The sequence below is a fragment of the Serinus canaria genome, chromosome 8 (genome assembly GCF_022539315.1).
Source record: "Serinus canaria isolate serCan28SL12 chromosome 8, serCan2020, whole genome shotgun sequence".
In the NCBI taxonomy this organism is placed as follows: Eukaryota; Metazoa; Chordata; class Aves; order Passeriformes; family Fringillidae; genus Serinus; species Serinus canaria.
The window spans coordinates 14,673,834-14,697,921 of NC_066322.1; the positions used below are offsets into that span (position 1 = coordinate 14,673,834).

The 24,088-nt window shown below is 38.5% G+C and overlaps 1 protein-coding gene across 1 annotated transcript in view; it reads left to right on the top strand.

The window, feature by feature from the left end:
• The first annotated feature begins 271 nt into the window (after nucleotides 1-271).
• The window catches only part of HS2ST1 (heparan sulfate 2-O-sulfotransferase 1), a 61,836-nt gene continuing 38,019 nt past the window's right edge, over nucleotides 272-24,088 (top strand). Inside the window, exon 1 of the mRNA XM_030226369.2 lies at nucleotides 272-598. Coding sequence (XP_030082229.1) covers nucleotides 475-598 — 124 coding nt within the window. The 5' untranslated portion in view covers nucleotides 272-474. The remainder of the gene's footprint in view (nucleotides 599-24,088) is intronic.

A 24,088-nucleotide genomic window follows, 5' to 3' on the forward strand; every position in this document is an offset into this window, starting at 1 on the left:
CGCCTTCCAATCAGGAAGGGACGCATGTAGGCGGGACATCGCTCCGCTCCGGCGGCTCAGCGCGGCGGAGGAGGCGGAGCGATTCCCGCACCGAGCCAATCGGACCGCGAGAGGGGCGGGGCCGCAGCAGCACTGCCCAATGGCGGGGGAGCGGGGCGGGGCCCTCCGCGGGGCCCGACGGCGGCGGCGGCGGCAGGGGCGGGGGCGGGCGCGCGGCCGGGCGTTCGGTTGCCGAGCAGCGCGCGCAGGGCGGGCGGGGCGCGGCGGGGGCCGGGCCGCGCGGGCGGGGCGGGCGCGCTGCGGGCCGTGCGCGCGGCGATGTGAGAGCGGCGGCGCCGGGCCCTGTCCGCGCCCCCGGCCGCGCTCTCTCCGTCCCTCCTCGCCCGCGCCGTCTCCGCGGCTCCCGCCGGCCCCCGCGGGCCGGGCCCCGCGTTATGTCGTGATCCCGGGCGGGCGGCGCTGCTGCTGCTGCTCATGGGGCTGCTCAGGATTATGCTGCCGCCCAAGTTGCAGCTGCTGGCGGTGCTGATCTTCGGGGTGGCCGTGCTGTTCCTGGAGAACCAGATCCAGAAGCTGGAGGAGTCCCGCGGCAAGCTGGGTGAGCGGCGGCGGGCGCGGCCGGGCGAGGCGCGGGGGGCGGCGGGGCTGAGGGAGCGCGGCCGCGCCGGGGGAGCCCCGCCGGGCGCTGCTCCCCTGGCTCCGTGCGCCGCCGTGCCCCGGCGCCACGGGACCTGGTCGGTGCGGGCCGGCCGCTCTGCAGGAGGGGCTGTCCGCGGCACCGTGGCCTTTGAGTTCATTTGTTTGTTCTGTGAGAGGTCAGCGCTGGGAGGACAGACGTGTCTGTCGTGTCCGAAGGGGTTTTGTCAGAGCCGCGGTGCTCGCGGCCGTGGGCAGCAGCGGCCGGCCTCCCTGTGGCACCTGGCGAGGGAGGAGAGCAGCAGCCGTGCTGCCCAAACTGAGGCTGGTTCTGCTGCTGCTGCAGCGAATTACCATCTTCTTCTCATCTGATTTCTAATTCAGACGTTATAGTAATGCTGGGCACTGTAATGGAAAGCACGGTGTAAAGAAAAGAAAGCTAAAGATTCTGCTCTAAATGACCAATGGGTAATTTGTTTACCTCTCATTTAAGGTAGGATGTTATTTTCTGTATTTACTGAGTTTAGTTAGCGATTTCCATGGACTGTCGCTGAGCTGTTTTTCATTGAATAGCGGTGAACTAGAAATCTCTTGTGTAAAATTTTACTTTTCCTGCCTTAAAAGGATATTTTTAGAGTACTATCTGCCTAGCGGGTAACATCTTACTACTTTGTTTGTTGTACACAAGGCTGCAGAACTTGTCAAGATTTTACATTGCTTAATTAAGGGTCTCCTGGATGTGAAAAACACCATTTTCAACCTAGTTTGTGGTGCCTAGGAGTTGCGAAAACAGGGCGCTGAGACTTCTGGTGTGTACAAGATAAGGAACTGGTTCGCAAACATTGTGGATTTGCTTCTCCTATTATTTGACTATACTAAAATATTTACATTATTAACAATAGTTAATAGTGTAAATTTAAGTTTGGAGGAAGAAAAGTGCACATCATGTTCCTTCTGCTGCTAACAGTAGAAGTGGATTTGAGTGACATGGGAAGTTTAACAATGAATTTTTAACAGAGTCCACATAACTTAATGTTGAGCTGTATGAATGTCATGGGATTTTACTTCACAGCATTTCTTTTCCACTCCATTCTCTCTGAACTGCATATTAGTGATTAGGACCCTGGAAATTGCAGTGGCTGATTGCTTGAGTTGAGGGAGGCCCTTACCCTGTATACTTTTCAACTGAAAGTTCTTATCAATTATAATCGAGAGTCTTTTTTTGCAGGGTCTCAATAACTGTAAACACTTGAAGAAGGAGATAAATGAAATTGGAAGATAAAGCAAGCGTTGCCCTAGTGCTGAAGGTTCAGTGGTACTTTGTATACATCTGCTTTAAAATGGTTCATAGCTGTGGCTTCAGTGCTTCTGTTGCTTTCAGTGTGTGTTACTTTAAGGAAATCTACCACCTGGCATTTAAAGAATAATGTAATTTGTGTGAGAATAAAGAATTTTGCTCGTAAAACTTCTTCCTCCCTAATATATATGCAATGAACATGTTTAACTTACATATTTAGAGGATTAAAATACTTAACTGCTTTGGGACAAGAATCTAATTACTATCTTCTGCTGATTTTATTTCTTGAGGAGAAGGGAAGACTATTGTGAAGTTTCTTAAAAGTAAGATGGAAAGGTTTGCTTTGAGTGCAACTTACTGGTGGCTCTCCAAAACCTGTGGAAGGAAGGGGAAAAGGACTTTCTGCAGCAGCTTTGAACTCAGATACCAGTTTTTAGTGTGAGAGTATGCTTTATTAAAAAGCTTCTAGCTGTCTGAATGTCTCCCTTATCACATGTTTGGTATGTATTTTATGACTAGCAAATATTAAGATTTCATTACAGCTGTATTTTACTGTTATGATTGGTTAGAATTCTACTGAGGTGCATTATGGAAAATGTTTTTCTTCAGATCAAAGTAATTAATTGGCCTAATGGACTTGAATGCCAATTTTCCTCCCTGCCCCCTAAAAGAATGGTGTGGTTGTGTGTTGGAGGGATGCTATGATTTGAGGGTAAGGACAAAGTAGCTCTTCTGTTCTTTCAGGTGTGTTTCAGTGGGTGCTTTATGTAGCCACATTTCTCTTCACAAAGAAAGGCAAGGCGCAACTTCCCAAGGGTATTTCTGGGATTCACGTTCTCCGAACCTCAGAGAAAGAAAAAACAATTCTTATATCATTTACTGCTCCTGTTTTTGGAACAAGGGGAATGCATTGAGAAAGATTATTTACCTGAAGGAATTTGCTTGACTGGGTTGTGGTGAGAGTGTTTTGATTCATTGACCAATTGAATCCACGTGTGTGCGTCGGGGCTGACAGTCACGAGATTCTGTGCAGTTGAGTTGAGTTGGGTGCTTGGTGCAGATTCAGTTTAGATGTAGTATAATATAGTATAGAATAATATAGTACAATAAAGTAATTAATTAGCCTTCTGATATCATTGGAGTCAGATGCATCATTTCTCCCAGCCACAGGGGTCGCCTTGCGTTTAGTATAAGTGGAACTCAACTGCACACCATCTCCTGACTGTCAGCCCCGACGCACACACTTGGATTCAATTGGTCAATGAATCAAAACACTCACACCAGAACCCAGTCAAGCAAATTCCTTCAGGTAAATAATCTTTCTCAATGCATTCCACTTGTTACAAAACACAGGAGCAGTAAATGAGATAAGAATTGTTTTTTCTTTCTCCGAGGTTCGGAGAATATGAATCCCAGAAATATCCTTGGGAAGTTGTGCCTTGCTTTTCTCTGTGAAGAAAAATGCGGCTACAGCTTTAGGTCAGAAGTCTTGTTACATGGTGTTTGGGGACTGGGTTTTGAGCTATGCCATGTGTTTGCATTGATATATCATATGATAAACTGTCATCTTGGAAAGCTCTTGTAAGAGTTAGGCATTGGCTAGGAAAACCAGATTACTTCAGATTTGATAGCAAAATATTTGTGCAGTCTTTCCAGCAGTTCTAGAAATGTTCAAGTGTGCTTTCAGACAGAAAGGGCTTTATCCAAATCCTTCACATACGAGCAACTCCAAATTCTGTAAACAGTTGGGGGGCCTTAATTTCAGTTTAATAACTTAGAATATCTTGCCTGTAAAGTGAAATTGGAGTGTGCTTCTAGGTGAAAAAAGAATGGGAACTTCTTTTTTTTCTGGAAGACTTTATATGGCTAAACTTGGTCATCCTGGCAGACTTCTTATTTGAGAAGTAGAGGACATATAAGCAAATGACCATCACAAATGCTGCTGCTGCTGCTTTTTGTGATAAAATTGCTATGATCCTTTAAAAGGGTATTTATAAGCCTGTGAGCTTTTTCATATGAAAAATAACTTCCTAATTAAAAAGGTAAATAAAAATATTAACTTCTTTGCAGCTCTGTATAAGTAGTTTGTAGGGATGAAATCACAAGCAGAGTGTGAACAATTTGAAATATGTTTTTTGTGAGATTTCTACCCCCAGCTATTAATCTTTCATCTTATTTTCAGGTTTACATGGTAAATTAGCATGCTCTCCAGACCAAGCTGTCCCTAATTGCCAGTGAGAACTTTAATGTTTTTATTTAAGCCTGGTGTAGGTACATGGCCGTTAGGTCTAGGAATGCACAGCCCTAATAGAGAATATTGCTCCTGAAAGGCAAATGTTGAGGTTTCACTATTGTTCCTGGAACAGAAGAACAGAGGTATTGTGTGGCTGCCCCTCTTGGGTTTTGGAAGCCTTCTGAGTGCAGCTCTGCCTTTGGTATAAATTGACCTAGCGTTTAATGTGTATCATGCCATCTCCTGTATTGTCGTTAGTATTTGTGGTGAGTTGGATCAAAAAAATCATCCAGCTGGATGTAATCCATCCCTCTCTTCTCTTCCCACCTCAAGATTTTGTAATCTATCGGTGGGGAGAAGGGAGAGGGAAGTTCTTATGTGTTCTAGTTCTGCTTAGATAATAGTGTTTTACAGCACCAAGCACTAGAAGGACATCAGGTTTGGCTCTTTTTATTAGCCCAGGGAAGAAAATTTAATTGATGATTTATTGCCAAATTAAAAAAAAAAAATTAAGGTAGTTTCCTAAGGTATGTGACTCTTGCTGGGGTAGTATCTTTCTAAGCACTGTGCGCCTAATAAACCACTGTTCCCTTGAAGTGAAAGGATTTAACTTCCCAATTATTAAGTCTTGTGCTTTATGGACATAAAAGACTTTGGGATGATGAAGTGATAGGCATTTCATATTTCCTTTGTTTAGAAATTAAAAATCTCCTGTTAGTAGGCCTGCCTTTGCATGTTGTTGGGAAATCCCTCAGAAAACATATTAAGTTGTCTGTTCCAGTATAGCATGCATGGTTCCTTAGCATATTGTTATTGTAATTGAGCATTTATAAAGAGGGACACAGAACATTATAAAGAGGAGTTTGTAATTGTTGGCAGGTCTGGCCGCACGCAGCTATGCAAATAATTTCCTAGATTTTTTTCTACATATTGCTCTGTTACACAGTAGTTATTATTTGCTGGTGAGTAGCCCAAGGCATTCATTCAGAAGCTGTTTTATTGTATACTGAGTTTCCTGAAATAAGAATTGTAATGCTGCTTCCTTAGTCTATCCCCATCCAATGGATCTTTCTTGCACTTTGTCTTGCTGGTTTTATCACACTTTTTTACTTGGTTCCCTCTTACTGTTCCCTTTCACCATGCCTCTTGTCCCACACGGTTTAAGAATAAATCTTAAACTACCTCCATACTACAGCTGTACTTCCCATTGAACACTGTGTTATTGAGCAATTGTACAAATTTTGTTCTGCTTTTTATTTATGTTGTTGTTTGTAGGTTTTATATTTCTTTATAGCTTTTTGGGGAATAAATGTTGCAGCTGTTGGTGTTCTATTTTCTGTGAAATTGGTAACGTGTGAACTTTGACTAGTACAGAACTGTGCACATTCCCAAGCACACATCAAGGCAGCTCAGACTTGCTGATGGGGTCTGTGACTTGATCTCACCACCCTTCTGCTGGTACCCCAACAGCTGGTTCTAACAGTGGAAGTAAGAGGCATAACTTTCTAAAATATCTTTCTTCTTCTGAAAGGCTGCATGTGAGAAACTACAATATTGTGGACCTACTTTGCAGGCATTGTGCTTTTAGTGAAATAACTTGGAAACTTGGTGATCTTCCAGGGGGATATTTTTCTTAGAGATATTTTGAGGGCCGTTGTGAGAGACTAAGTAGACTTGAGAAAACAGATGAAGCACCTCCAGTCCCTCCAGGCATGGGCAGTGGATGAAGTAATCACCAGGTAAGGCACTCTGTCTTTCTGGGTTCTCCACTGAAAAAAGCTAGATTTGGGCCAGTACATATCTATGTTACTTAGTAAGGCACAAATTTAAGTTGAAGAGCACATAGAACTACAATACCATTCTCAATGGAAATCCTGGAAAAGAGACATGTTTGCAATCACCTCTTTAGGACAGAAAAGGCTTGTGGGACAGTCAAAGGAATGGGAGTATTGTGTTCTTCATTGTGAATTAATGCAATATTAAAAATTGGTAAGGATAGCTCTGAGTTCAACTGCAGGAGGAAGTGTTCAAAGGAGTTCTGAATGCTGTTCTTCCATATAATTTTTTTTTTTTTACTTAGGAAGATAGATTAGGTTATTTTAATAATGAAATACCTGTTAGGTTTTTCTGCTGTGCCTAGCACTCTAAAAGGAAAAGTGGTAACACTTCTGGAAATCAGAAAAAACCTACATTTGATGCCTTTATTTACTCTGTGCTAAAGCAACTAAAACAACAGGATTATGGCATAATGGCATGCCAGTGTTCGCTTTGTTTTTCTTGTCTACTTTCTACTTCTGAGCATGGCAAAAGTAAGTAAAATTTTCATGTCTCAAAATATACCTCTGAAATCCAATGATTGAAAGTTCCTATGTCTTTATCTTTTCCTTAGCTCTCACTGGAGGCTAGTATGTATATACTGCTTGTCCAAAAGAAACCTTGTAAACTATGTAGACCTTGGGTTTAATGTACTAGATGAAACCATTGCTTTCCAGTTTATCATGGTTGCCAAGGGAAGTTGAGGATGCCCCATCCCTCAGAGTGTTTAAGGACAGGTTCAGTGCCTCACTGAGCAACGTGCTCTAGTGAAAGGTGTCCCTGCCTGTGGTGGGATGTTGGAACTAAATGATCTTTGAAGTCCCTTCCAACCCAAGCTGTTCTGTGTATGTGTGAAGTGAAAGAAATTGTAGAAATTTTTTTCCTTCCGTATTTCAGAACACTGACATATTTGAAGCTGGATTTTTTTTCTTTGCATAGCTTTGTATTGCCCCTGGGTGTTGAAGTTAGGGATGTTTGAGCAGTTCATGAAGAAATAATTTCCATATCTACTGACTGGCAACCATGAGTCACTCACTGCTAGACTTAGTCTGGTCAGACTGGTCTTTTCTTCTAATAATAAGCGCCTTCTCTCAAGTTCTTGCTTCTCCTTAGGAAATAGATGGCTTTTGCATATGGAATCCTCCATGTATTATCACTTCAATGGATCAAAAGACAGTCTTTTTGTGTAACTGTGTGCAATCTGTAGTTTTTGTCACTTATCTAAAGTGTATTTAAACCTTGTCAAAGCAGTATTAAAATAGTGGTAAGAGCTTTGCTTGAAATCTGTTTATGTATCTGAAATACTAGCCTGGCAAGCATAATGAGAGTTCCATGCTGTAGAAAAATAGCTGAACTAGTACGTGTATTTGCATTATTTTTTCAACTGGAAATAAAAGATTAAAGACTAAGTGAAAGGACTCCAGTGTGGAGAGAGGTATCTGAAATTTGGCCAGCTGGCTGCAGCCTTTCATAAATATGTACAGACTTTTAGCTGCAGTCTGGGGGATAGGCAGTATCTTTTTCAAACCCTCAGCTTCACGTGGTGCTCAAGCCCATCCATTGTGTCGGAATGTTCACTCCCCTGAAAACCTGTGGCTCTGTGAAGTTGTGTTCAAAGCCCAGCATCTTGAGAACGGTGGCATCCAGAGAAATCTTCACCCATGCAGGAGAGAAAAGCAAACCTCTTTCCTTGCTGGAATTGGCCCAGCTGGTTCTTTATTCACCCCCCAGCTCCTTGCCACTTGACCTTTTGAGTTCTGGAGAACTCAGGTCCCTCCATTTGGCATTCCTATCACTAACTGCCTTTATCAAAATAACTTCTAATGCTGATTATGGTTGGTATGCCCAGGCACTTCCCTAAGGATACCAAGTGTCAATACTCATGGAAGCATTCCTGTGGCACAGATTTGTATGGCTCTGTGTCGGGAATATGCTGACAATCAGCAACATCAGTATTACTGCAGGATGTGCCTGTGAGTGTCAGGGACTGGCTTCACGGTTAGTGTCTGTTTGTTACCAAGGGATTCTTTCATTGCTATAGTTAAGTTTTTATGGCTATAAATTAAGAGCATACTTTTATCATACAGGTGTTGTTTGCAGATATGTCTGCAGAGAACCCAGCTGCATCCATGTGTCTTTTTATTGTCTCTAGTATTCAGCATATTATTGCTGTCTTTACTTTGCAATATCCTTGTGCCATAATGGTTTCAATAACATTACTGCTGTAATAATTATTATTCAAGTTTTCTGGTACTGATAAAATTCATCATGAGTAGCCAGAAGTCCAGGGCAGTGAAAGAATTAATAAGATAAGTAAATTGCAAGAAGTATTTGGAAAGAACATTTCTATCGCTTTGGCCCGGTCTTTGTCTTCATGTCCACTTTCTATATCTGGTTAGAGTTTAAAATGACAGCTGACATCCTTTTTTTTCATCAGTTTGCTGTTTAATTCTGACTACTGATTTGTGTTGAAACATATGTAAAACTTAAGTGCTGTTTTGATAAAACAGCTTTTGATGATTTTGAAGTGTTTATGCAAACCTTGTGCATAATTGCTGTAAAGCTGTAAAGAGTGTGGGGATGGGTTCTTAGGTTCCTTAAATTAAAATGCATATATTCTCCATTTACTTCTGTAGTGTCTTTTCTTTCAGACAATCTTATTTTCTTCTTTTTTTCTAATATATAAAAATACGTAGGTGAGAGTATGAAGTATATAAATTTATCATACATATAGTCCTATAAAATATAAATATGATCTATGTTATATTCCTCACTCTCATTGTCTATATTTTCTGATGTTGTAATAAAGGACTGATCTTTTTTGCACTGCAGATTGAAAGGCAGTAGCATTTCATTTTGCTTTGAAAAAGGTGCAAAAAGATAAACAATTGGACAGAGATTATGCTTATGCATCTCACTTTCTGCAAAATGAAGGAGGAATCCAGTTTGATTATTTTTTCTTCTTGAATTTTTCCCTGTGTATCTTTCCTCTTTCAATATTTCTATTATATTTTTTTCTGGATATTTTGTTGTTGAACATACTCAGGATGATTGCATGCATAGCGCATCTGTATTTTATTGAAATATTTCCATTTCTTTGCGTTAATTCTGTGGAGGGCTTGGGAGGAATGAGAAGTCTCTTTTTGCAAAACATGGAATTTGCAATGGATTTTAATATACTAAATCATAATCAACAATTTATTATATTAGAGTTGATATTGATCATTCATTCTAAGAAAAGAATTTAACTAATTCTAAGGATTTAGAAATTTAGAGTAAAAGTCAATAGATAGGATGTGAAAATGATAGAATCTTACTCTGAGACATTAAATAGACAAAAAATTGCCTTCCTTATGAAACAAAGCACTAAGATTTTGGCTCCTTCAGCATTTGAGTGACAGACAGTAAATTGGGGAGAAGATTTTTTTTTTTTTTTTTTTTTGATGACGTAATTTAAAAGTTTTTATTCTTTCAAGAAAAGAGGATTAATATTTACAAAAGCTCAGTCCAGCCGTGTTCTTCCACTGTGTGCAGTAAAACTAGTATCTCCCAGGGTTTTATTCCCAAGTTGAAGGACCAAAACCCTCTACCCTGTCTCCTGACCAAAACACTCCAGCACAAGAGTAAGATCACTTTCTGAAGATGTGGTTTTGTACGTGACACAAAAGATTAGCTTGTGTGAGGATCTGTATTTTTTAAAACAAAGCCATAATGTCAGGTTTTTTGTATGCTGGTGTTGAGTGAAGTGTTTCATTGGTAAAATCTTATTTCAGCTGCACTCCCAGTGAGAAATTCAGAGCCAAGGTTTTTCAGCATCTCATTTGTCAGTAAACCTTCAGCAGTGTGCGCTCTTAAAAATTGTGAAAAGATATTTTCCTGCAGAATACCTGCAATATAACAATATTCTTGATACATTATCCTATGAACTGAGATGACCATAGCACTAAAATGCTTTCCTGTAATCAAATTTAGTGCCTTTGGGAATATTGAATGCCTTAGAGTTTGCCCCTCTTCCTCCCTCCCCCCCCCAGTTTTTTTTAATTTAAACCAAACAAAAAACCCTTACAAAGCTTTCGTCCTTATTTGAGAATAATTTAGACTGTTTTAATAGATTTTTAGTCAGAGTGGCTATTTTGTATTAAGTTCGTTGATTCTGCTAACAAGGCAAGCTTTTGAATATAAGTACCTAATAAATAGTTTGCTGTTTTATGATGAAGTGATTAGATCTTGATGTCCAATTTGATGACTTCAAACTGTGTATAGTGGGATTGGACTGAGTATGTTTTTGAACCTTGAAAGATAGCATTTCAAGAGTAGCTGTGTATTTGGTGTTTGAAGACTTCCTGTCATAAAAATGGCCTTTGATGTATAAGCATTTGGTAGGAATTGGAATGTTTTGTAAATTTACTGTCTTTCTATTTTTACAAAAACAAATATTTTTTAAAGATACATCTGGGTGTCTCTCTCTTTGCTGTCCATGATGTTATCCAATGTGTTAATTGCACAGCTGCTGTTGGGTTTGAGTGAGGGCAAAACTTGCTCTGGTGTTTTATCAGAGCCTCTTTAAGTTTAAAGTTAAGTTCAACAGGATTGTCTTTAATATTTTTGTTTGATCAAGCTATAAAAAATGCCCTATAAAATTTCTGGCATACTGCTTGATTTATACCTGTAAACAAGGGCTTATTGTCTGTGTTGAATGTGTATGCAGTAGTCTAGGTGCTTTTGGCTAAAAGTACCAGAATGCCTTACTTTCTAGTTGGGCTAGTAATACTCATTCTAGTCCTTGAACTGCCCCACAAACATGGATTGTGAGCCAAAAGCACAGGCTGAATGGCCACTTATACCTGTCTAAGCTTACACTTAAACACAGCAGTGTTTATGACCTGTCATGTCTGGTACAATCTTGAATTTTATCTTTGAAACTATTCAGTGGCCAAAGCAGTTAGGGTTATGTAAAACCTTCTACTCAGAATTCAGTTGGAGTTGCTTTTATTTAAAAATTTTGCATTTCGAAGAAAGATTTTGGAATGGTTGATCAAGTAAAATTTCTGCCAATCATAGAGGGGTATAAGAGGGCTGGGAATGTCACAGAAGAACTATTAAAGTTAGCAGAGGGTGTGTGAAGTGCTCTTCCAGCAGTGGGCCTGGTTCTCTGGTGGGAGAGTATCACCCCAGTGACAGGGTAGCAAACAGAGCTCCTACCCAGGAGCTCTACCCAGCTCCTTCACCAGCAGGAATCAGAGCTTGGAACATGAAGTTACAGCACACTCCTGATTTCAGTTGAGTTTAATGCTTTGGGCATCTCTGCTTGGGCTGCAGAGATGGCATATGTTTGCTTCTGGACTGGAAGGGACAGCCATCCCTTTGTTCAGCCCTGGAAAAAAAAAATGTACAGGGTACTAGTCAGGCTTCATGGCTATTCCTGAGGTGTGATAAGTGAATTTGGACTAAGGGCAAATTCATCTTGTAACCACATGGTCAGACATAGAGGAGAATATTAAAAATTACCTTCTGGAGAGGGTAGGAGAAGAAGAAAGGATGTGTATGAGAGGATCAGTGAAACTTTTGCATTTGTGAGCTGCCCACAGTCTTTCTGACACCAGCAAAAAGCCAGTGAGTATTGGGGAATATGCTTGTTTTCAAGGCTGGCTTCATTAGTTTAACACTCTGAAAATGTACTTGCTTCTGATTCCTATTGCTTTCTCATTTACCCTCTACAATGCCATTAAACCTTTCTGATATGAAAAACCAGCATAAAACTGAGGTGTTGGTTTAGCAGAAAGAAATGATAAACAGCAAAACATTTAAATGTATCCTCTTCTGGTTTTCCTGTCTGTGCTTTCCAAACCATACTCTGAAAAATATGGTCTCGCTGACATGCTTGTGGGGTCATTTTTCTAAACATTTGTGGCTGCTGGAGCAACCCAGAGCATTGTTTCTACTGATTTTTATGTGCCTTCTTAAGTGTGATTGCATAGTGCAGATGGCAAGGCATTCTCTTAGTAGGAGAATTAAGAAAGAGAAATGGATTATAAATTATTCACATATCAAGTTTAAGGAAAAAAAGTGTGTGAAGGAAGAATGAAGATATTGAAGTTAATACAAGTTTTTTTTCCTTGTTTTAATCCATAATAAAAAGCCCTTGGAAACTGAGTGACTAAAGAGCATTAGTGGTGTTTTTGTGGAGGTTTTAAATATGTGCACACTTTGGGGATGGAAGCTTGTGTCAAGGTTAAAGTTGAAAACACATAAACACATACTGTTTTGTAATAAGTAATGATATGTAATAAATTTCTTAAACTGGCACTATAAAATATTCATACAAGACAGTTGTTTTGATTGAAATGATGAGAAAAGGTTTTAAATGTTAAGTGAGATTGAAATTTTAATTTTCAAGAATGAATCTAGGAAAATGGTAAACTTTTTTTAGACTTGCTTCTTATTATGTATCTTAAAACAATGTGGAAATAAAAATAATAAATAATGTGCTTTTTAAGTATGAGAACCTGCTGAATGTCTGACAACATGACACTTAAGCAACAAAATCTGTCAAGTATTCGTATAGCAGCAGGAATATGAAATAAAGTGATTAATCCTACATCTCTTTTACTTAATATATATTAAGTATTTGCATGTAAATATAAACATGGTATGGCACCCTAGAGATAATTACTATGCAAAAGAAACATATGTGAACATCCTCTCAGATATCCAGGAATTGAGTTGGATCAGTTTTCTGGCCTTGATGGAATTGATTGTCTACAAACTCTGCAAATTCTGTTAAAACTCTTCAACCTTTGCTGTAAAAGGTTCCACAATTAAATAGGAACCTGAATTCCTATTAAATTAGTGGAACCTGCTGTAACAGGTTCCACTAATTAAATAGGAACCTGAATTAGCTTTTCTATAGAAAAAGGCCTAGTCCTTACAAATACACATCAGGCACAACTACCAGGTAGTTTAAAATTTTACCAGTGGATAACAGTTAACTAAGTAGAGATATAAAATCATAAAAAGAGATTGTTCTTTTTCCTTTGGTCAAAACCTTGTTGCAATGAATTTGAGAAGCTAAAAAGCCTGATATTTAAGAATCAAAATGGATTGATTTCAAATTTTTCTAATCTTATTCTATTGTGTAAATTTTGTTGCATCCTTCATAATTTTCCTGTGGTATGTAGTATAGATGGCAATTTTATTTTAAGCAACTGCATGCTGTCCAAGATGGAATGTGGGATCCTGGTGTAGGCTAATGAGTTGTCTGTGTCTCTTTGTCTCAGGGAGACCCTTATAGAGGTTTTAAATGTTCAGTTTGCTTTCAGAGCAAAGGATCTTGGTTTGGGGAAATTTGTCAGTAGAAAGAACTTAATGATTTGAAGATAATTATTTTCTTAAGCTCATCCCTGCTTCATGTTTGAGCTAAGTGCATGGTCAAAGTTATCTAAAAGTAACACAACATTTCTTGAAAAATGCGGCACTTAAATTATTACCAAATGCAAAGTTTTTAGGAGGTCTGTCATCCAAGAATTGTTAGCAAGTGTCAAAGAGCATGTCAATTAGTTGCCAAAAGCATTCTTGGTAAGTGTAGCTGTTTTTCTCTAACAACTTATTTAGAAAACAAGTAAGTTTGCTCATTTCCAAACTATGACTAAGCTTATTACAATCATTGCATATCTTAGTGCTATTATTTTATTGTACACTGCTCCTTGACAGCACTAGTGATCTTATAAAGGTAAAAGTTGGTTAGGCTTTGATTTTTTTTTTAAACAAAAATAGCCTGATCTAAAACAATCATCCTAAATTGCACTTTAGAACTCACTAGGCATTCTGTCACTGTAACCTCCAGTACTCATCACACAGTGTTTGTTACATGAGGCAGTTGTGTTTCCAAACTAGAATCACTCACATTTTGTATGGGGAAGTAGTTAAAGCATTAACAGGATTCTTAGTATTCTGAATTTGATTTTGAGGTAGGCTTGTTTGCTTGTTCGATCTGCAGGCTTGTTTCAGGTGAATTTAGAATACTTTGGTTTTTTTGGTTTTTTTTTTTAATGAAGGGATGGTTGTGTTCAGAAAATGTCAGCGTAAATGTCTTGTACTTGAGAATTTTGTGTGGTAAATGCGCATATTGCAGATTCTGGTGGCAGTCTTTTGACTAGGGGGTTTTATTTTCTAATAGTTGGAATAAAACTCTGCAGTGACACTGTTTTTTATGATTAGTTGATAAAGAGCTAAACTTTGTGTTGGTGTAGAATTGATTGTTGGGTTTGGTGTTTGTTTTGGGGGTTGTTTTCGAGGGGGGTGTTGTTATTTCTGGGTTTTTTAACATGGACATCCAAGAAGAATATTTGCTAATGCCAACTGTTGAAGTGACATTGTCTTGCCTTGAGTGGTCCAACAACCACTGGATCAGCAAAGTACACGTGACTTTCCTTGTTTGTGTGTTTTGTGGAAATTTTCCTTTTTATGCTTAGTGAGCCTTGGCTACAATGCTGCAATGGAGAACAATTTTATTGAGCTTTTTGCTATTTTACAGGTTGATTTGTGAACCACTGACTGAACAGGACAACTTTTACAGACTGTAAAGGGCAGCCTTTAACATGGAGTAACAATCAAATAAAAGAGAGTCTGTTGGGCAGAGTAATTTTCCCACATCTTAAATAGTCTGTATGTGAAGCAGTGGAAGGTTGGGGCTGTGGGCCTTGGGATGATTCATAGCAGGACAAGCAATGATGTGATGGCAGGAGGGTACAACTAATCCTGTGGGTCACTATAGGCCATCAAGCATGGAAGCCTTCAGTAGCTCTTCGGCCTCTACTCCCCTCTCTGTGCAGTCACAAGTATGTACTTGATCAGCTTATGTGTGTGTGTGGAAATGACAAAGTCTTTGTATTTTTAAAATACCCAAAAGAACCATCCTAATACAGAAACAATACAGTCTGTGTTTGATCCGTGTCCTTCACAAGTGCATTGCAGTTATATGATGTTACAAACTTGTTTTTGTACAAAAAGCCACTGTTTGTATTTATATTTGAGTTTAAACTTGGCAATTCTTTGCAAAATTTGATAAATGTTGCTATGGAGAATAAACTGTATTGGTATCCTTGTGCCACCTGACAGACACCTGCTTTGTCTCCCTTACCCTGTTAAAGCTACATGAATTAGGTGTGAATGAGCCAGGATGCTTACTCGGGCCACTGCAGCCTCTCTGGGGGCATGAGCTTGGCTTCTCTAAGCCTGTTTCCGACCAGCTTTTGATCCACAGCTCGCTTACGCTTCGGAAATGCTGCTTTTATGATGTTGCTTTAAGCATGAGTGTGTTCATGATGTATGTTGTCCTGAAGTGACTACAAATAGAAATTTACAGGTCTTCTTTCTGTGTCATTTGTTCCACTTCACATTAAATAATGAGAAATTTCTTCCCTTGAAGTCCTCTAGCCATCCTTGTGCTGAGAGAACCTTTATAGTTTGGCTTAAATGATTTAATGACGTATTTTTAGTTATTAGTCCATATGGATTGTTAATTATTTAATAAATTATGTTCAGTATGCATTGAAATAAAACCTTTATAGAGTTAGGTACTTTTTATATTAATTGGAAGTAAGCTTATTAAGCTAATGTTTCAGAGCAGAGCATATGTTGAGAAGACTGATGACCATTTTGGAGACAGTGTATAATTTCTGCACAGTACCTCATAATAAAGTCATGTTATTAAAGACTTTCCAATGTTTAATGTGTATATGGACAAATATGTTATGCTTATTATTCTACTCCTCAAATAAGCAGTAAATCGGTCAGTCCTGGGAGCTCACTGGCTATTTCAGAATTTAACCTCTTTTTGACACTTCCATGGCTTTTTCCTGTGAGCAACTTGAATGCCACTTACTCAGCAGTAAGTAAAATAAAATCAGCTTAGGAGAGCAGTATACAGTAAATATGTCTGGTAACGGAAAAGGCACATAAAATTGCTTGTAAGATGATAACATTTCATAGCATTCTTGAAAACAACCTCTCATATATTGATTTTTTTCTCCATATTTTTTATCCCCCCCATGCAAATATGAAATGTAGTCTTTCAAGGAGTCTTATTTCTTTGTTGAAGACTTGCAATATTGATCTGAAACTACAGAGCTGAAATTGATCATATTTTAACAGTGTTCCTTTTCTGATGACAATATATGGCCTTATGTTTAAGTGGAAATCTTGCTGCAGTATTTCTGTTACTGGAATTTGTGGATCAGTCAGGGAGGGACTTCACTGAAAAGCTGTTATGAGATACTGCAAATGAAATACTTCACTGACATCTGTGTGAATGGATAGCAGACCTTTGTAGACATGATTCATGGAAGCATACTGCCAGCTTGCTTCAGAATAAAGTGATGGGACAGGAGAGATACTGAGTAATCCTGTATGAATGAATACAAATTTTTATGGTTTCTTTTTGGTCTGGTGCTCCACTTATCACAGGCCAAATAATGAACACACTTCTTGTTAGTGCAGCTTTAAGTTTCTCAATAATGATAAATAGAAGAAACTTAGAACAAGAAACAATTTCTCCTTCTCTCCTTCTCCCTTTGCCAGATGATGAAATTAAAAGCTGTTGTGTATTAATTATTCCCCATGATAACTATGTTGGAGTTGTTGCAAAGCCTTGCTGCTATTCTAAGATGTTGTAAATTTAATAAAGTCAGGACTTAAAATTAATGAAGAGCTTTTCCCTCTCTCTGAAGAAACTGGGGTGAAAAATTTCATAAGAAAACATACAAAAAGGCTTAGGGTGATTTTTTTTTTTTTCAATGTCTGGATCTAAAAACAAAGTACAGAAGGTCAGAATAACAGTGTAGAATTTTTGATGCTTTCCAGTCTCACTTGTCCTTTTAAGTCTACTGTCATAAACCTGTTGCTTCAGAACATGGCAGAGTGTTTCAATTCCTCAGAGGAAATGAGTTCCAGTCACAAATATCATCTTTAGCTAATTTGGCCTGGGCACTCAAACACAGCACTATATATGCAGTAATACTATTACTGTATTTTTAGACATAACCTGCAGGGTGAGGATAGACAAGTGAAAGATGCCAAGAGCCTGTGCAAGCTTGGCTTTAGGGAAGAATAGGAACTCACTAGGTCCAAGTAATTTAGAGCCTGTTAAATTTACAGTCTCTGAACAAATTTTTCTGTTTTGGAAACTACACAATATAAATTGAACATTAAATCAACAGATACTATAATTGTAGTCCTGTCTGCATGAACCATGTTTTTAAATTCTACTGTAGTGAAATTTATGCCAGGAAAATGGGCCTCCAATCAAACAAACAAACAGAAAACTCATTATGAGAATCTCTCCTTGAAGTTTTGAAAACTTTAAATGTGCAAAATGGTTGTTCTTATCCAGTGCACACAAAAACCAGTTGGTTAATAATTTCACAAATGGTTGGGAACAAAATGAGATCAGGATGATGCTCTCTTGTGTATCATGAATTCTTGCAGAAAGTGGCATTATCAGGAGAACATAAAACACTAAGCAGATGTATTGTTGCATACAAATTATAAAGGCAAGTTAGGCACAGCTTTACTGAAATGAGATAGGAACTGGACTGTGATTTTGATATTCCTCCCCTTTCCCATTTCCTTTGTGCTGTTGCTCTTCCCCTGTTTTGCCCTCCTGACCCATCAGTGGATGCTGTTTGTGATTGCTTCTGCAGCTGCAATATAGCTGAAGTGGCTGGTTGTGTTAGCAAGGTGCCATGTTCTGACATTTCCCAGTTTTTACTGAAATCAAATTGCAGATAGAACTCTGATAACAGCAGCATTATATGAAATCAAAAGCAGGGAATTTATCATGTTATCTCCAAACTAAAAATGCCAACAAATATTTGCCTTCAATTTATTTGCTAGATAGTGGCAACTTAATTTGTAATCAAGATACAGAGCTTTTATAGTATGGAGATAATATGATAGCTAAAACCCCAAACTCTTTGAAGAGTTGATACTTGCAGTTTTTAATGATTTATTTTACTGGGAAGAAAATCTAGAATCTACCATCTATCAAATATGGTGCATATATTTAGCATGGAGTTTATAGTTCCAGTCCAAGCTATAGTTTAACTGGCATGGAGCCATACTTGTTCAACTATGCTGCCTTTATTTTTGAGCTGTTTTCAGGTTTGTCCACATGATACTCAAGGATTCAGAATGATTTCTTTCTAGAAGGCACATCAGGAAAAAACCCAGATCTTAATTTTAAAGGTCTAAGTAGCATTAAGAGCACGTTTAAATGCGTGTGAATGTATTTATTTGAAACAGTGCATAATTCCCAGTGTTACAATGGTATAAAATGTGATAGAACACAGGATGAGTGATAGGTTGCATTCTTAGTGTCCTGGTGGAATAAATAACATATTAAGAGAACATGTTTCTTTATTTCTTGCAGTTGTACAGGGGAAGAGAAAGCAGCTCACACTTTTGTATCTTAGGTTCTGATTTTTTTTCTTCATATTGCCTTAAGGAGAACTGTTTCCCTTATTTTTCCTTGAGAAAGTACTGAGAGTTTTTAGATTTTATAATTGACCAGTCATACTTCTGATGTTTGACTACATTAAGTATTTGAAAGGTAATTTCTTTTTGAGAGGAGAGCAAGTTACTTTCCTGTCTCAGTGTTTTGATTTCTTTGCGTGATGTGCTTAAGCTGGAGATGGAGTCATTTGGTATTGTCTCACATTAGAGATCGGAAACCCTTGTGGTAGTATCTCTACATTGAAAACAAGTTATGTATTGTAGCAGCTGCTTTACACTAATATTTATATTTGAGAAGCGAGCTCTTCTAAATTTTAAGAATTGTTCCCATGGCAAAGCAAGTTGCTGTATATTGTTGCTTCAGATGTAAACTTTTAGAATTATTGGTGAGGTATCTATGTTCCTAGCTTTAAAGTCAAGAGCTTGAATGCAGCTTAAAAAATAATTACCAGCTTGTTATAAAGTGCTCTCTTTTTTATGAAGAAATATTGTTGGAGTGCTCTTTGCTTGGACTGAAGTTGTGACGCTGTATTGAGGACCCTGAGAGATAAAAGTGGATATGCTTTGTCCCTCTGGTTCCCCACGTAGATTTGTTAAATGATGAAGTAGAGCCGCTTATACTTCTGTTGATTTTTTGTGAAAATGAAAATATGGAAACACAGACAATCACGGTTGTAATGCCAAATGTGAAAGCAGTTGCACTGCTTTATTTATGTAACTGTTTTGTTAAAGTTAAGCAGTATTTTGTGATCTTCGGGTTTTTTGTTTTTCCGGAGTCCAGACCATAGCCCAACCCTTTGTCACTGGGTATTGAGGGTTTTTTACAACAGCAAGTGTGTCTACTGTTTGCTGTAAGAACCACCACTCTCTGAGGCTGAGACTGCATTTCCTGTGCCTCTAAGGTGTGGTAAAGGACCTTGCTGGTCTGAGTTTAGAGAGACACAGGCAATCCAGTTGGGATATTGGAGAGTCTGATGTCTGCCCAGCAGTACCCCTGGTGTGATTGGAATTGGAACTTCTCTCAGATTTTGTTAAAGCAGGACTAATGCATAACAAGCAGTTTGCTGTGTTAATGAACATGATGAAGTCAATCTTATGGCTTTATCAGAAGAACAGAGCCTTAATTTTTCAGGTGAAATCTTGTCATAAATGGAACTGTTTGGGCTGGAGGAAAAGACATCAACCAAGTATGTGGTTAAATTTGTGGTTATTCTGGATTGCAGGTATGTTTCTCCACAATGAGAAGTACATGGCTTGCTTTTTACTTTAATGTTGAAATCATTCAGTTTCTCTTACTTCTCACAGTTTTAAAGAGTAGGAATAGGTAGAGAACTTAAATGTATGCAACATATGGCTGAAATATCACATATACAAAAGATCTAAAAATCTAAAGTTGCTGTCTCCATGACAACTGTAGCTGAGCCAAAGAGTTCTTTTCATAAAGACAGCAGTCATGCACAGTGAAAGTTCAGAGTCTGGGAACCTGACTCCTGGGATGCTTTGGGATCCACATATAGATCTACAGGGAGGTGCTATTTATGTTTGTATCCACTTGGAACTTAAGAGTGTCACTTGTTCTCAGCTTCTGCCTACAAAACACACTGATGGGAGTAGAGTGTTTTTGTGATGTCTAATTGAGATGTCTGACATGTTGCAGATGGGAATAGCAAACTAAGAAGTAATGCAACCTTGGCAAAGAGGAATTTTAAATGGAAAATGGGAGTATTTCTGTCTTTAATGTTGTGGGTAAGGGATGATGAGGGCTTTGACCTGTGGCTTTTGCTAAGCAGAATTGTTTGTATGAATCCGCATAACCAGGCTCTTTCTGTGCAAAGACTCTCTGATACTGATTACTGGAAAAATTTGGCAATTCAACTTTTCAGCTTTAGTGCCACTATATTTTGGTAATGTCAGGTGGAAATTTAATTTTTATTCTCTCTGATGCTAATTGTTCATGTCACAAAATAGGAAAAGTGAATTTTGATCTCAGATAGTAAAGATACTGAAAGTGAATGAACCAATATCCTAACTATGGTGAGTTCTGTATAAGCACAGGTTTATAAACTGGTGTATTTATTGTGCTTAACTCCTGTTTTGTTTGGACTTTGGATTGATAATGGAACAGAAATTTTAGGAGATTAGTTACTATTCACTCTGTTTTGAGTATCCAGACACAGAAATAAATAAAATGTGGATTAAGCAAGTCTGTGTGCAAGTCATTTTCTTTCCTCCAGGCTACCCAGCACAGAAGCTTTTTTTTACCCTACTGAAGCAAATATTTCCAGTCATTTTTTGGCTAGTTTCCAGTTAAATCAAAACATGTTTAGATAACCTGTTTTATAATTTAAAACTAGCTAAAAGCCCTATTACTTAAAATGGAGGATAATAATGATGCTATAGGACACCACATAGGCCCCCACCCCCCCAATTAAAAAGTAACACTTTTAATTCATGAAAACTCTTAAAAATGTGATTGAACTTTCTATAAACCCATTACTGTAACTCGTTGCCATTACTTTAATTTGAATAGTTCAAACCTTTTCGACAGGGACAGCCTGTGTAATAATAGAACTGTTCCTTTTTTCTGCTCTGGCTTCTCTATACTAATATATCTCAGTGCCAGTAATGGAGCTTGATCATCATATTTCTAGAATACTAATTCAAGAAAATTTAATCCCCTGGTGATACGACTTAGCCTTTCCAAATGTGCTGTTATAAATCCACATGAGAGCTGAGCTGGTGGTGGTTGGCAGTCAATGTTAGCACGTGGATGGAAGCTAAGTGTTTAGAAATCCAGTGCCTCTCCTTCATGTAAGAGCTCTGATTCATATTCCCAGATTTTGCTATTGTGGTTTAACTGATTCTCTGCCTCTTGGGCCTGACCTTCCAGTCTGCCCAAGATGGAGCTGCATGGCACAGATGGTAAAGGGACTTTGCACCAGCTCATGGAGCCATTTGCACTGATGCTCCTCAAGGCTGGACATGAGCTTCAGGCTGGAGCAGAAGCAGAGTCCCAGCGGAAGGAACAGCAGGGTACACGATCATCAGTGCCTTTGGATTGGGCACTCGGACCCATCTGGGCAGTTCCATCACTGACTGCTTGTTTGAGGGGATTCAGGCTGGAGTAAAGGAGGACTTCAGGGCATGGGCATGTAAAGTGTCTGACTAGATTTCACCAGTCAGGAATTTCCAAATACAATGGGAATTCATAAATAAAGCTCTATCAATGAAAAAACAGGAAAATCATTAAAATACTAGCAAAGCCTAGTAGTAGATTTTCTTCTGCTTTTCACAACTTAAAAAATGTTTGTGGACAGTGCCACTTGACCCTCTTCTTGAATCTAGTGCTTTTTGTTAGCAATGATGGCACCCTCTTCATGTAATATATAATAGGTGAAGATTGCCATAGTAGTTCTAAGTTGGCTTTTTAAGTGGTGCTGCTTTTGGGGACATACATAAAAATGGAGCTGTATTTCCTGAGAAATGGATTTATGGTTAATTTTTCTTTATTACTTGAAACAACCAAATATATGTTAACTTCTGTCATTGAAGTCTTGGCTCTTGCATCAGGTTTGGAAATCAAATTTGTAGATGGCACTCTTGGAAGAAGTGCCACCCAAATGAAACATTTTTCTTATGGTTCCTTAAGTGCTACAAATGTATCACAGGCTGAACATAAATGTCACCAAAGCAGAATTCTTAAATACCATTTTCAGAAGCAGTACACTGGAAAATACGGAAAATCTTTCACTTCAGTTTTTCTTTATCTCCAAGTCCAGGTGAAATTCCTCAATTCCTGTAAAGTATATAAGACCACATCACAGCAAAGTTTTAGGTTTTCTGAGCTATGCAGGGTTTTAGATTGTGCAGGCTCCATCATTCATCACAATTCTGCAGATTCCTGTATAAAAAAGCATATTTTTTTCTGTTCTTTGTTTTCAGTTTTGGTACATTTCAAAATGGACTTTTCATGACTGGTTTTCCCGGCTCTATTTTGTAGATCAAAAGTCTTTTGAGAGTAACTTGTCTCTTTGTTTGAGACAGCAATGCATAATTGATAAACATCCGTTGAAAGTAATCTATAAACATAGAATTTAAAGATCTCTGTTAAATGGTAAAACACTGATTAGTAAGAGACAAATCCTCTTACCCAGCCCAACTCGCAAGTGAGAGGGGTTGCTAAGAAAGAAGGTATTGGCATTGACAAAACTGTTACCATTGGATTTCAGTACTGGAAGCATAGATAGGCCTGAGTTACTGTGTTGGGTTGAACCTTCTGTCCCTGGGGTTCTGTATATGCAGCATTTTCCCTTTTCTGTGGTGTTTCTCTGCAAACTGCTACTCCGGCATATCAGACTGTATGATATGTATGTATTACATGGATCCCAGTGCTCTTTGTGCCTCTAAGGCATCCACACCCTTCTGTGATTTTTGTGGGGCCTTTTTTTGGGTGGGTAGGGAATGGCTCAAGGTGGTTGGATATTTATAATTATGGAAATACAGCTGTTTACCAACTCCAGTGTTCAATTACCAATGCTTTCAGACATTCCAAAAAGTTATTTTTCCTGGGGGAGAATGTGAATGAGAACAGCACTTAAACCTTCCACATCCTCATTCAGGGTGTTATTTACCACAAGGAATTATTTTACAATTTAGAATCTATATCTTCATTAGTGAAGTCTGGACAAAGCAATTTAAATTCAAGCTGTATTTTTGTTCATTAGAGGTTTAAAAATGCAGGCTGTCTGAATTCCAGACCTGTATTCTACATTATAAACTGAAAGATAAATAGAATACAAAAGCTTTCTTTTCTGTAGTTTTATAATGCAAATATATTTATTAGTTAACTTAAGTGGTTGCAATTTCGTATCTTATTTAGAACTGACATTCACACATCAAGTTGCTGTTATTGGTGTGGTTCTGCCAACCACCACATTGTACAGTGGGGTCATGGTGCTTGGTATATTACTGCTAGGAAGAGAATTTTTTTTATGGTGTGGAACTTTATAAGAATTCTTCCAGTAAAGTCTATCAAGCTTCAGTCCTGGGCAGAAATCTCATGATAATTTGATTCATTAATTTTAAAGCAAGTCAAGGTTAGGTGAACCATTGAAAAATAAATTACTAATAACCAGACTTATGTAGTGAATGCTGCACATTGATGTAAGCTGGCTGAAAAAATAAATTGTAGTCTTCAGCCTTTTGCTACAAAGAATCCTGTACACAGATGTAGGTTAACTGTTTCATTATTGTCTGGTATAATCAGTACAAGCTTGCCAGTTCTGTTTCAGAATTTGGAAGTCTGAATGGGACAGATACTTTGAAATATCTTAGAATACTTAGAACATTATCTAATGCTGATTTTAAATAGCAATTTGATCTTGGCAAGATTAGCCTGGGGCTTTCTGTAGCTACGCTTGAATAATGAAATTGTTTCTAGCAACTGTCTGGATCAATCAAGATGAACTTTATGCTTTGTGAGTTGTTTTCTAGTGGTGGTCATCATGTAAATGACTAACTTGACCATAACCTTATGCCATATGAGTTTATGTCCTGGTGGGGAACACTGAATGAAGCTTTCAGCTTTGTGGGCAAAA